This window comes from Mus musculus, chromosome 6, assembly GCF_000001635.26.
Source record: "Mus musculus strain C57BL/6J chromosome 6, GRCm38.p6 C57BL/6J".
Taxonomy (NCBI): Eukaryota; Metazoa; Chordata; class Mammalia; order Rodentia; family Muridae; genus Mus; species Mus musculus.
Genome location: NC_000072.6, coordinates 129,586,506 through 129,600,925, shown reverse-complemented (window position 1 = coordinate 129,600,925; position 14,420 = coordinate 129,586,506). Strand labels below are relative to the sequence as shown.

The 14,420-nt window shown below is 37.1% G+C and overlaps 1 protein-coding gene across 3 annotated transcripts; it reads right to left on the bottom strand.

The window, feature by feature from the left end:
* Positions 1–2,150: 2,150 nt before the first annotated feature.
* On the bottom strand, positions 2,151–12,834 carry Klrd1 (killer cell lectin-like receptor, subfamily D, member 1). 3 transcript variants are annotated; one of them, XM_006505656.1, is made up of 7 exons: positions 12,506–12,834; positions 9,089–9,177; positions 7,344–7,436; positions 7,136–7,198; positions 5,365–5,447; positions 3,961–4,064; positions 2,154–2,577 (listed from the first exon to the last, which is right to left on the bottom strand). In XM_006505656.1, the coding sequence occupies exons 2-7, from the start codon at positions 9,093–9,095 to the stop codon at positions 2,457–2,459; spliced, it is 471 nt and encodes a 156-aa protein (XP_006505719.1). In that variant the 5' UTR covers positions 9,096–9,177; positions 12,506–12,834; the 3' UTR covers positions 2,154–2,456. The 3 variants fall into 3 exon arrangements, with proteins under 3 accessions (NP_034784.1, XP_006505719.1, XP_006505718.1); XM_006505655.2 differs by having other exon boundaries at positions 5,365–5,516; positions 12,506–12,802; NM_010654.4 differs by lacking the exon at positions 12,506–12,834 and having other exon boundaries at positions 2,151–2,577; positions 5,365–5,516; positions 9,089–9,116.
* Between the last annotated feature and the right edge of the window lie 1,586 nt (positions 12,835–14,420).

The window sequence follows — 14,420 nt, the reverse complement described above, 5'->3', positions numbered from 1 at the left end:
CTTCTGGGGGAATTACAACCCTTGACCTCAAGCTGTACTACAGAGAAAAAGTGATAAGAACTGCATGGTATTGGTACAGAGACAGGCAGGTAGATCAACAAAATAGAATTGAAAACCCAGAAATGAACCCACACACTTATGATCTTTGACAAAGAAGCTCAAACAATCCATTGGAAAAAAGACAGAATATTCATCAAATTGTGCTGGTTCAACTGGAGATCAGCATGTAGAAGAATGCAAATTGATCTACTCTAATCTCCTTATACAAAGCGCAAGTCCAAGTGGATCAAGGACCTCCACATAAAGCCAGGTATGCTGAATATAATAGAAGAGAAAATGTGAAACAACCTCGAACACATCAGCACAGGGGAAATTTTCCTGAAGAGAACACCAATGGCTCATGCTCCTCTAAGATCAACAATCAACAAATGGGACCTCATAAAATTGAAAAGCTTCTGTAATGCAAAGAACACTGTCAATAGGATAAAACAAAAACAGTGTGTGTGTGTGTGTGTGTGTGTGTGTGTGTGTGTGTGTGTGTGTGTGTGTGTGTGTGTGTAAACTCCAGAGAACCAAATAACCCTATGAAAAATGGAGTTCAGAGCTAAACAGAGAATTTTCAACTGAGGAATCTCGAATGGCTGAGAAACACGTAAAGAAATGTTCAACATCCTTAGTCATCTGGGAAATACAAATCAAAATGACCTTAGGTTTCACCTCAGACCAATAAGGATGGCTAAGATCTAAACTGCAGATAACAGCAGATGCTGGTGATGATGTGGAGAAAAAAGGAACACTCCTCCATTGCTAGTGAGTTTACAAGCTGATAAAACCACTTTGGAAATCAATCTGGCAGTTCCTCAGAAAATTGGAAACAGTTCACTCTTCTATTTTAATATTTAGAGCCAGGTTATATTTAGCTGATACCACCAGAATCATGCTAATGAGGTGTGAAGAGAATTACTATCTGTGCTATTTCCCTGCCCCTACTGGAAATGTTCAAGAGATAAGATTGTCACCAAGACCTTGACTGTGGTATGATCATTTGAAAGCTTTCCCTGGGCTACAAAGTCAATGCAAAAAAAGCTTGCTCATTACAAAGATGACAAAAGCAGATATCAATCCCTGCAGACTGTCATTCAGTCTTTCTTCTTTACACAGTCTGCTTAACAGGACAGCTAATGGTACTGTCGCTGGCTCCTTCTAGATCAACTGAGGAGATAGAAAATGGTTAATAATACGTATGATCTAGCCTTTTAAATAATAAACTCTGCTTTCTGTTCAGTTGCTTTGCCATGGTTATTCACATGGATATGATGCAGAAGAAAATGACTCAGTGCTGCATTGGTGAGGAACTTGCAAGTTGGTCACAATGCATAATTTACTAAGTTATAACTTTCTTAGCAAATACATACTGAAATCAAGTAATCTATCATTTTTTACAGATTACTTTGGGGAGACTGTTCTCAATTGTATAGATGCAGAAAAGGACTTTGACAAAGTTCAACATCCCATCATAATACAAACCCTGGATAAATCAGAAATATTAGGAGCACACTTTAGTATAATATGTGTCTTAATAGATGACAAACCTATGGCCAAAATGACTACAAATGGGGATAAACTGACATTGTTTCACTTAAAATCAGGAATGGGACAAGGATCTCTACAATTTAATATAGTGCTTAGAATCATAGAAATTGTTCAGGAAGAACAAATAAAAGATATACACTGAGGAACAGAACCAATCAAACCACATCCATCCGCAGATGATATGTTACCATACTTAAAAGGTACTAAAGATAGCATGAAAAAAAAATCTTGAATGGGAGAAACACTTTCAGCATGCAACAGGACACAGAATCAACAAAATAATCAGTAGCTTTTCTAAATATTCCTAAAGAATGTATGGAAAAGGAAATCAGGAAAGCGAATCTATGCACAATAGTTAAAAAAAAATCCTAGCTGACACAGGTATGTTAGACTTCTAAAATGAAAACCTTGAAATACTGAAGGAAAAATGAAGAAGGCACTAGGAGATGAAAAGACCTGCCCCTGTGATCATGGCTGACTAGAATTACTGTTGTGAAGTGATCATTTCCCTTCAACTCATCTCCAGGTACAAACACTGAAACCACAGGGATACATAGGACTTGGTGTAGAATAAATTTTATTTAATGTTTCCAAGAAAACTTTACAGGAATATTGAATAAAATTATATTTCATAAGTCAAAATATTTATAAAACCTCTCTATTTTTGCTTCATCTGAACTTTATGCACACGTGTGAAGAAGCCATCAAGTATAAATTACTTGGGTACAAATGTATGAGAATTATATACTACCAAACAAAAACATTCTACAGACACAAGATGGAAAGGTAGTAATATTGAGAGCTGTTACTATTTTTAGTAACCGTGGACCTTCCTTGTCTATACCCTTTGCCTTAAGAAACATTTAAATAGGCAGTTTCTTACAGATGTAACGGTTTTTATTTTCACAGGATTCAGCAGAAACGCTTTTGCTTGGACTGTAAACAATGCAGTGCTCTGGCCTGATAACTGAGAATTCTGGAAATCTGTAATGAAGAAGAAAATGTTAACATATGTAAAACAGTAAGGGTGTTTAAGGTTATTTTTATTAACTCAGAATATGGGAAACCACTTGATGGAGAAATTTACTGAGTGGCTTGGGATTTTGTTTGTTTGGCCTTATGTGGTTATCTTTCAGCACCAACTTTCACAGTTCTAAAGTACAGTGCTACACGAAACTCAATTACTCTCTTACTGGTCCCTAGTGCTAAGACCACAGAATGTGATTCTAGGTGTGGTTTTGTTATGTGTTTATTTGTGGGCTTTTCACCTCTATCAGAAATGGTTGAATTGTTAATTTTGTTTTTTGAGATAAAGTCTTAGTACCCAGCCTTGGCTGACATGAAACTCACTACCTAGACCAGGCCATCCTCAAACTCAAAGAAATATGCCTGCATTTGCCTGTGTAGTGCTGGAATCAAAGGTATGTATCACTTTGCCTGGCCAAATGGTTTTGATGATATTCTTGTCTTCTATTTGGTTAAGAACAAACAAACAAAACTAAAAGAACAAAAGTGAAGGCCCAAGAAACACATGCACATGTAGATATACACATTAGCAGACACAGATAACTCATAAAAGCAAAGTTGAAAACCATAATATCTGAAAGATTAAATAAAAACGTACCCAAACAAAGCATTAAAAAGCAAAACAGAACACCCTCCAAAAATACCACTTTTTTACCAGTCAACTACTGCTGGGCATAATGGGGACTGCCCTTATGTGTGGTTTGTATTTTTAAGGGGATGACAATCTTGGAGGAATTAGGGAAAGGAAAGTTGTTATCATATTATACTGTATAAAAGAAAAAAAATATATATATATATGTATGTATATGTATATATATATATATATATATATATATATATATATATGCTGATATAATCTAGGTGAAAGAGCATAAACATAAACTTTGTCCCAATATGAGTCTCTAGATTTCATGTATATAAATGAAATCCAAGGATAACATTTATACAGAAAATAATTGCTGAATATTTGAAGATAATTAAAAAATGGGATCCATCAAAACAACAAAAAATGGATGAGCTGTGCTCTCTGGGCCAGCCTGTATCTGAGATCACTTGAGCATGCATAGACACATATGGTGTTCCTACTATGTTACAGTAAGGAGAAGACTAAAATTTTCTTATGGTATTGGGCACTCAATGTTCATATTACTTGAGCATAAACTTGAATGTTATGGGTAAAGCAGTGACTGCTGTCCTGCCACTCCCTATAGATTTTATATATTCTCATGCTCCACACAAGGTATTTGGGTTTCTGAGCCCCTGGCTGTGATTTTTCAATAACCATAGCTAGGATAAAGTCACAAAACATACCCCAAAAATCCTCAACAACCAGAAACTTACAAATCTTTTGAGGGAACTGTGCCATCCTCCCATAGCCAGGCATTTCTTTTTTCACTATAATGCATTCCAATCCAGAAAAAGGTTTGACTGAAGTTCATAAAACTCTACTTAGAGACAGAAAGAACAAGTTAATCAAATTTGAACATGCTCTGAGGGCAACATATTTAAAAGGAATCCAGAATAAGATTCAGACTGTGGATGCTCGGGTTGAAATCATTCTGATATGAAAGGCATTATCACATACCTTAAACTTTTCAGTGACTAGGTCATTCACTCGTGGAAAAACACTACAAAATTTTGTCTCTTGAAAGATAAAAGTTATCATAAAGAGAATGAGACTTTCGTTCTGTGTTACAGTTTCTTCATGGAATCACAGATCAAATGTGATCCCAGTGCCAGCATCTTGTAACCTCTCCAACCTGAGCAGGGCATGAACAACTTGAGAATTTTTTCATAAGAGCTGAGTTCTTTCCAAGATGAACCTGGTGGTACAGGCCTGCAATCCCTGGAGCTTAGGAGGCTGAAGCAGAAGTTCAATTTGAAGGCCATAAAAGGAGCTTAAAGGAAATCTAGGAATATCTGCCTCTGTCTCAAAGCACATAGTAAATTTAAAAAAAAAAATGATAGGGTGCCTAACAGGCATGCCTCAATTCCTAGGTTCAATCCCCTATGACACACACAATAACAATAATAATGATTTGAGTAATTTTATGATCACATCATCTGTTACTGGTTTTACTTTACATTCCAGAAAGATGACAAAAAGCCATATAACATGCACAAGCTTGTGTATTCTGCTCCAATAAGTAATAATTGAATAATAATAATTAATAATAGTAATAATTAATAATTGAAAGTTCCTCTTTTGGTCCTCCTATAGGTGGAACAACAATATGAACTAACCAGTACCCCGGAGCTTGTGTCTCTAGCTGCATATGTATCAGAAGATGGCCTAGTCAACCATCATTGGGAAGAGTGGTCCCTTGGTCTTGCAAACTTTATATACCTCAGTAAGGGTCAAGAAGTGGAAGTGGGTGGGTAGGGGAGTGGTGGGGAGGGTCTAGGGGACTTTTGGGATAGCATTTGAAATGTAAATGAAGAAAATACCTAATTAAAAAATAAATTATATAATAAAATAATACTAGCCTACTAATTCTGGAAATGTTGGAGGTTTGCACATTAACTCCTAATCTATTAATATATTAACCCCTATAATACAAATCTTTGAAGACTTTTTTTGTGTGTGCTTTCTAGTGTATATTTCAAGGTACATCATGAGGGCCATGAACTCAGACAGAACCATCACTGTCGACCTGGTAGTAAAGACTTACGTGAGAGTGGCCAGTTTTGTCAGGTAGCATGTTAGTAAGTGTGAAAGAATGTAAAAAACAATGAAGTACTTGCCAATTCATTTCTGGATTGGGGCTGAAGAAGGCTGGAATTCTGCGAAGCACAGAAATCTCTGCTTCTTTTCCAAGACTTTTCTTCTTTGGAAATAAAGTAACAATTGCACTGATGCCCAACCCACTTGTCCAGGCAAACACAGCATTCAGAAACTAAAAGGCAAAGCACATCCTAACAGATTCCAACTTCTTTGGCACTCCTTGGCATTCAAAGATTATTTTGTTTGCTATTAATTTCTTTTCCTACAAACATTCCTTCAGAATGTGTAGTACACATCACATCTTGGTATTATTCATCTAAACGCTTTGCCTCGTGGAGAGGATATTCTAAAGATAGATTCAGAATGACATCATTCTCAATCCTTTGCTATGATTCGTGATAACTAGATGAGACGATAAAATAAATCTAGCCGATAGCAGAGAACAGGACGGGACCAGAGCTAGAAGAACAACTTTGAGGATGTACCCACAGCTGAGCATGTCGGTGAATGTCCAATAACTAGAGGAAACAAACTCACAGGGGAGACATCCCACAAATTCCCTAAGTCAGAGAAGGCTACAGTGCTTTAAAAGATTTTTTATTTTCTTTTTTAAAGCATGAACATATATAAGCCAACTAGCTTTAAATCTGATTGACAGTTTAGGGGTGACAGTGTATCTTTAGCACCTCTCTTCCTCAATAATAAATATCATGATACATTAAGGCACTCAAATCTTTATCACATAAATGGCACTAAAATTGAGATAAAATAAAAAATTAACTGTATGATCAGAAAGCTATAAACTTGAGGAGCATTAGAAAAAAAAATATTAAAATAGAGTTTGGGCCTATCCTTTATGAGTAAGGTCTATTCTTATAGAGATGTCTATACTGCATTCTGAAAAACAGAAGCCGGGCTGGTGAGATGGCTCAGTGGGTAAGAGCACCCGACTGCTCTTCCGAAGGTCCGAAGTTCAAATCCCAGCAACCACATGGTGGCTCACAACCATCCATAACGAGATCTGACGCCCTCTTCTGGAGTGTCTGAGGACAGCTACAGTGTATTTACATACAATAAATAAATAAATCTTTAAAAAAAAAAGAAAAACAGAAGCCAAAGAAAGAGAAGAATATGAAAGCGTAGTTTGTTAGAAAATGCAAAATAATATTTGTCTGTAATGTGTATTGTCATTTAACGAGTCGTGAACACTCGTTAGGAAACATGTATGTTCTGCTTCAGAATAGAGCGTTCTCTTTTTATGAGAATGATGACAATTTTATGGGAGACTTTGGACCTGAGATTTTCCTCCAAGATCTATATGTAAGAAAATTTGCATGCAAGTTGTGATAAGGCAGCAGTACCACCGACTTTTAAATGTGGGGTACAGTGGTTCTTTCTAGGGTGCTAGGGGAGGCTCTTACTTGGAGAGTGGCAGCTCTCCTCTTCATTTTCTCCTTCCTCCCCTTTGCTTTCTAGCTACTACATGAGTGGCTGATCACCCACACATGCTTCCACCGTGGCACAATGTCTCAACTGAGCTGCAAAAAAAAAAGGCAGGCAGGCCCAGAAGAACACAGTCCAAAACTTCTAAAACTCTGAGGAAAAAATGAACCTCTGCATGTAGTGTTTATATAAAGTATGTCTTACGCTGCTTACATTCAATGTAATTTTAATACAGAACAAAAAAAGGGCGGGGGGACCATTTTACTCAATGAAACCATGCTGTAGAATGAGCTTCTCTGTTTTATCCTCTCTGAGTCATGAAGATTTAGAAAGAAAAATGGAACCTACCTTCCTGGAATTCTACAGTGGTGGTTGGAGAAGGTGTTGATTGAATGTTCTGTATAGTAAATGCTATAAGAAATTATTATAGACTTGCTTAGTTTGACATGTATTTATGAAATAAAATATTACACATTAGAAAAATTAAATGTTTATTATTAAATTATTTAATCACAATGTTGATTTTTTTCCTATATACTTGCTTAGGAACACTTACAATTTATCAGCAAAACTCCCAAAGTAACCATCAAGAAAAGACATTTTATTCCAAAGATGACAGACATCAGTCTCCACCGAGTGATCCTAGAAACTATAAAAAAATACCAAACACATACATTAATGACTAACAGATGAAAGTGCAGACATAGAAGATGACGTTCTTTTTTTTCCTTTTTTTTATTAGATATTTTATTCATTTACATTTCAAATGCTATCCCCTTTCCTAGTTTCCTCTCCAAAAATCCCTATACCCTTCCCCTCCCCCTGCTCCCCAACCCACCCACTCCCACTTCCTGGCCCTGGCATTACCCTATACTGGGGCATATCATCTTTGCAAGACCAAAGACCTCTCATCCCATTTATGGCCAACTAGGCTATCCTTTGCTACATATGCAGGTAGAGACACGAGCTCTGGGGTTACTGGTTAGTTCATATTGTTGTTCCTCCTATAGGGTTGCAGACCCCTTCCCATCCTTGGGTACTTTCTCTAGCTCCTTCATTGTGGATGACGTTCTTAAGAACAGAAACCATTAAGAATGAACCTGAAAACTTCTTCCTTTAGTGGTGCAGACACCTCTCTCTAGTGGAACACTGGAGAACGAAGATGTTCCTTCAGAAGACCACCCATTAGCAATCTTTTGAAGTGGTATACCTTGTTCTTTGATGAGGTTATTCATACATATTTTCTGCCTCATTAGAGTCATTTACCTCTGACTCTTTAAATCAGCAGTGAAACTTATCTCTATGGTTAGAATAGATCCACAAGCAGTCATGACGCTTGGTGGGCTTGCTTAATAATCATTTTTTTCTCTCAAGAATGTCATGAATAAAAAGTTTTGTGTTAAAGAGATGATTTTTTAAAGGGGGAGGGGCAGTAATCACAATGCTATTTTCTTAAGATATAAAGTTAGTAAGGGCCCACTCAAAACCAAACAGAATATTGTCAAGACCTAGAGTCTGTTATTTATTATATACCATCCTTGTCAGGAGAATACCATGATGGAATGGGGTCCCTTTGAACACAGACCATTTTTTGATTAGTGGTTTGTTAATGTCTGCAGGAAAATAAAAAGGAACCTTCTAGACCTGGTATGGCAGGAGGTTCCATAACAAGCATAAATTGAGGATCTGGGTTCAATTAACAGCACCTTGAATTATGACACAAAGCCAGCCTTTGAATTTCTGTTCTTAAACATTATGTTAGGTCATATTCAAAATCACTTGCCTATTGGCTAAGATATTTCGATATGAGAAGAATCTGTATTAGTAACGCAATACTGTCAAAAATAGTTCTACTGCTAACAACAGCACACAGTGTCAGTGAGCCTGAGTGATTTTGCAAGGCCACAACACAGCAAGAAAAGTTATAAAGTTTTAAGTGTCCTTTATATTTGGCCATCTTTGTCCCCATGTTAGAAATATGGTGTGTGTTGATCAATTTAATTTCTGTTTTATTCTGAATTTAACATGATGCCTAATAGACACCACTTGCTAACTCAGTTAGGAAAAGTTTACAAAAGTATGCACTTCATAAAATCATGTTCAAGTTTCAAAACACAGAATCGAGAAAACAATGAACACAGAAAGCATCAAAGCACAGAAAGTCTAAAAATATCTACTGCAGATTATATGCTTTCTGTTTTATTTTTTTAAACCCTCCTTGAAGTTAGTTAATACAAGAGGCATCCTTCCTGGTTATTATTTTATCACTACTATTACATCTGCTGACAGGGGCACACATACCTGCCATGAGAAGTGATGTTCCAAGGATGGTGCAGAGATGTGTTTGTGCTTTTTAAAGAACGGTGTGGACCACAGGGCTGAGCAGGAAGCTACGGAGGAGACAGTAAGCATTAAAAGAGGAAGAAACACTGTGTGTTGTGGCGGTGCTATTGAATCATCTGTTGGTGGGACACAGATGCACAGTGGGAATGAGCAGAAGAAAGACTGCAAGCTTTGAACAAGACCCAGGAACCACTGCACACAGGAAATTTGCTCTTTTAGTTTTGGTACAAAACACCACAGCAAAATAAGGTTGGAGGAAGATTGTTTTCAATGTGCACACATCAAAGTCGTCCCTAAAAGCAGTTTAGAAAATAATGGAGAGGTGTATAAACCATGGTAAACTCACTTGGTATCATAAAATCCCACACAGAATTACTACCTTCAAAATAAAGAAATACTTATTTATTTTGTGTTAAACAAATTTTAAATCACATATTATCTGATCGCTTAATAAAGAAAATACCAAATTTGATAGTGGGGAAACTGAGGCACAGAAGTGCTGATTTGACTAAGGTTACTTAAGCTTGATGCCCAGTCTTTTACCAAAGCATACATGGAATTTATCTCAAACCAAGCACATCCTTGGACTTGCACATTCTGGGTTGATATTTCCCATCTTTAGTACAAACTGTTGGGATATCCAATACTTGTTCTGTGTTTCTGCTCCCTGATCACTGACCCCAACCATAGTCAGCAAGACCCAGAAAGAATTCAGTATTATTGTGTTTTCTCACTTTTCTTTCTTCCCTGATCTCTCTCCCTCTCCCCACCTTCTCTCTTCCCATCTCTCTCTCCCCAACACACACTTTTAATCTTCCCATTAATTCTTTCTAAACTACTAGCTATCCTTGATTTTGCTCTCATTTTGTACACAGGTAAATGAATTGTTTACACTCCTTGCCATCCCTCCTACTCATCTCCACTCAACACACATCTCATGTTCCCCAATCATCTCTCTTGAATATCTGATAAACTCTGGACAAATACTGTATACACCCCTATATATATGACCTTTACTTTTTTTTTTCTCTTAAAACTTCTGGAAACCTTGATGTTCCAACACATGGGAGTACACAGTGCTGACAAATTATCACCAGGCTGGCCTTTAAGGAAATAAATCAGGATTTGATACAGTTCAGTAACATTGGAATTGAGATCACAGAACATAGGGTGTTGAGCATCTCATAACTCACATAATACTCAGTGGGATATTGAGCTTCACTGAATCTGTTTCAGATAATAATAAATTCTTCCAATGTTCATCTCTTCCCTCTGCTTCCCCTGCTCTTAAGTCTACTGCTCTTTGAACAAAGAGAATTTGTTCAAAGCAAGTGGTGACTTTAATAATTACATCTTTGAAAGATTGAGGAAAGATCCGAGAAAGGGAATTTAATGCCCACTGAAGATGTGAGCAATGGAGAGTTCTCTATACCTAGACATGTGCACCTAGACTGTACAACAGCTTGGTAAAAGCATCCCAATGGAGATACTTATTTTTTTTTCAGTGCTTGTAAAGACTGTGCCCTCCCATTGTGCACCAGGCTACAAAGCACACTCCATTAAGGAGGCTTCCTGAAAAGGAAGATTCTGGCCTGCCATAAAGTCACTTGTAATCATGGTGATGAAAAACCCTCATAAACTCTAGTAGGTTTTGCTTGTTAAATCCCTTACATATTACATATTTTCGTTAGGCTATGTTAGTTTTCAAATTCGATGGAGTATCATTTCTTGCCAGGAATTATGGCACATACTTGTTATCCCAGTATGTGAAAAGCACAGGTGAGAGTTCAAAGCCAGTCTCAACTAATATATATTTGTGTGTGTGTGTGTGTGTGTGTGTGTGTGTGTGTATTGAAATAGGGAAGACTAAGAAAGTTGTATAAATGTGTTTTATTGATGACTAAGGCCATTTAATTCTCACAGAAATATAGGTATCTTTCAAAATATGTTACTATCTTCTTTTGTTAATCATAAATTTATTGTCATACCCCCCTTTTTTTTTATAAAAATTTCCCTTCTCCTTGTCCACAAACCAAAAAACAAAACATTTTCAGAGTTCACTCTCCAGTTGTCTGTCTAGTCACTTCCCTCTTCTTTCTGTATTTTAGCATCATCTATTGACTTCTAACACTATAGTTTAGTTTTCCTGATTTTAAAAGATACACACCTGGAACAAAACCTATGTGAGCTTACTCCTGCCTACATGCAAGTTATCCATAAACTCCTTCCTCTGCTTTATGCCTGAGTGGGCCAAGTAGACACTTCCTGTGGTCAGTGGATCAGAAACTCTGGGTGGCTTGAATGTCATGGATGTGAGTACTACTTTCAGCCCTGGAGTTTCTGAATCACTCAGAACAGAACAGTAACAATCATCTCAAGGCGATGCTGATTTGTGCATATATGTACAAAACCACACATAGTGTATACCTTTTTGTAATCGTGACCACATAATGTATTTGTTTATAGTGTAGGAAATAATAATTACCAAATAGTTTATTAATCAAAAGTATGTTTTTATTATGGAAAGTTGGGATAAACATAAAATTTTACCAATGTTGGCCAATTTTTGTGTGAATGATTTGGTTCAATAGAGGAGAATTTAAAACATTTTATGCCAATTTAGTGTTTGGCTTGTATGTCTCACTTCAATACACATGTGCATGAATATAAATATAAATATATATATATATATATATATATATATATATATATATATATATATATATATTTGTACACTAATGTATGTATCTCTTAATGAAGTATTTTGGCATTCCACTATTTTACTGATAGAAAAAGAATTACCCATAATGGTATCTGTATGTAAAAAGAATCATACAAATATACCCAGCAACAAGGATTTTGTCCTATCTCTGAACATTTTTCCGAAGTTTAAGATTCTGATATGATTTTAATTAAGCCTCGAGTCATTCATCCCTGCCATAGGCCATTTCAAAGAATTTACTAAGACTTCTTTCATGACCTTTCGCTGTACTTCTTTAAAGCCCTTTAGTAATGAACACCCAGTACCTGCCATTAAGGCAAGAAAGTATATGCAGAATAGAAGTGCTTGCCATTCTAATTCAGTACCAAGTTCAACTTGCCCTCTGATATACTGTGTACTAATTTTGCAGTTATATTTTGGGTGCTTGTTACTGTCTTATTTTTTAACAAATGCAATAATATCATTTTACAGTTTCAATCCTATTTGCAGATTTAGTCATAGATATTAACCAGAGTCATTACACAATAAACTACCACCTTTCTGTATTCACAATGAATTAAAAGTAGCAAGAATCCCACTTCTCATGTGGAGCTAAACAGATAATTAAGAAAATAAAAGCAGCAGCCCACACCTTGTTCAGTCAGTTTACTTACCCTGGAGGAGAAGTGATGTCATACAAGTGTGGGATGTTGATGTTCCTTCTGAGTGCCGACCCTGTCTAGGTGACTATTTTACCTAAGAGTGATTTCTTCACACAAGTGTTCATATTAATATAACATAGTGATAACTTAGACAAAATAATTCACATTCTCCTCAGTTAGAGTATACGGATGTTTATAAAGCCAAAGGGAAAAAAGCATATGCAATATATACAATTTTCTTAGTAATTTCAATCCTAAATGTACTCTTCTATTTCGTTAGTCCACCACAGAGGCCATCTAAGCAGATGTGAGAGCTTCCTGAAAGAGCTGTCTCTCTTCACCTCTTGGGTAACTGAAAATAGTTTATCTGTGGTGAGTTTGCTGTGTCTTTGGGCCCTCATTCTGAAATATCACAGCAAGGTTGACAGATTGGCCAGCTCTTGACATCCAAAGCTCAAGCATTTGCATGGAATGAGTGTCAGTGCCATAGCACTGAGTCTGTTTCTGCCTTTCAGCAGATCATCTCGCTTGTTAACCAGGTCACTGTCTGCTAAGGAAAACTGGGCAGGAGGAAAATGGAATGTGGCAACTACAGAGATTCCCTAACTAAGAACAAAAGGCACACAAGTATGCAGACAGAGACTAAGAATCAGATAGGCCACCTAAAGAGCTCAACATGCAGCCTTAGGAGACAAACTTCTCACGTGTGGAGTGAGTATCAATTCACACATTTCGTTATATTTAGACAGGGTCTCACTGCATCTCAGGTTCACAGTATCCTGAAGCTCACTATGAAGTCCAGGAGGTAATTCTACTATCTCAACCTCCTAAGTGCTGAGACAACAGGTATCTGCTAGTGTGCCTGGGTCAGGACAATGGCCAGTAATCACTTGCTACAGAAAGTTTGAAAACTGACTCTTTAAAAGGATTTAATTATACTATGTTTTAAACTAGATGTGGCGGGGGGGAATGGGTCTGATACATGAAAGTAATTGTTTGTAGTCAATCTCTGGATTCCACACTGTTTGGATCTGGCTTAAGTCAATAGCTCAGTTCACTCCATGAATATAAAAGGTAGGCCTGATATATATATCACTGTATACTGCTGAATACTTCCAACCACAGAAGTACCATCACCTGAAACAATAGTCCAAGCCTTGCTGTCATAATGTATTCTAGGGGAGAAAGAGAGGGTGGTTGACAGGATGAATGTTCTGCCTTGAAAATAAAATGCTATTGCAAAAGTTATTGGAATAGAATAGCCATGGCCAAGAAGCAGAAGACAAAGTAAGGAAGAAAGAAGGGGACATAGTGAGCTTTGTAAGTGTGACTGTGGTTGATTATCGCTGTAACTGCAACACTGATGAGATTCTAGCAACATGTGGCCACAGGAAACATTTGAGCCCATGACAATATTTACCCTATAAAAGGAAGATAAAAAAAAAAGTGTCAACCACAAAGATAACCCAATGAACATGAAACATTGAGTGGACTGTATATACCAGTCACTCTTTTCCATAGGATCCTTTCACTGCCTTCTAGAGGACTCAAAGGTGAAATCACCTGCAGGTAGAGATAATGAGCAGGCAAAGGCTGGAGAAAGAGTCCGAAGAATTCCACGAACTGTTGTAATCGAGTTCATCAGTCAGCCTCATGGCTATGCCACTCCGTGATAATTTAGAAAGGACACAGCCTTAGATTAAGAACTCCTTTTGCGCCGGGCAGTGGTGGCACATGCCTTTAATCCCAGCACTTGGGAGGCAGATTTCTGAGTTCCAGGCCAACCTGGTCTACAGAGTGAGTTCCAGGACAGCCAGGGCTACTCAGAGAAACCCTGTCTAACTTCTTTTGCAAGTAGAGTTTGTTGTTGTCGTTGTTGTTGTTGTTGTTGTTTAGTTTTTAACACTTTACTGTATCTCATCATTAC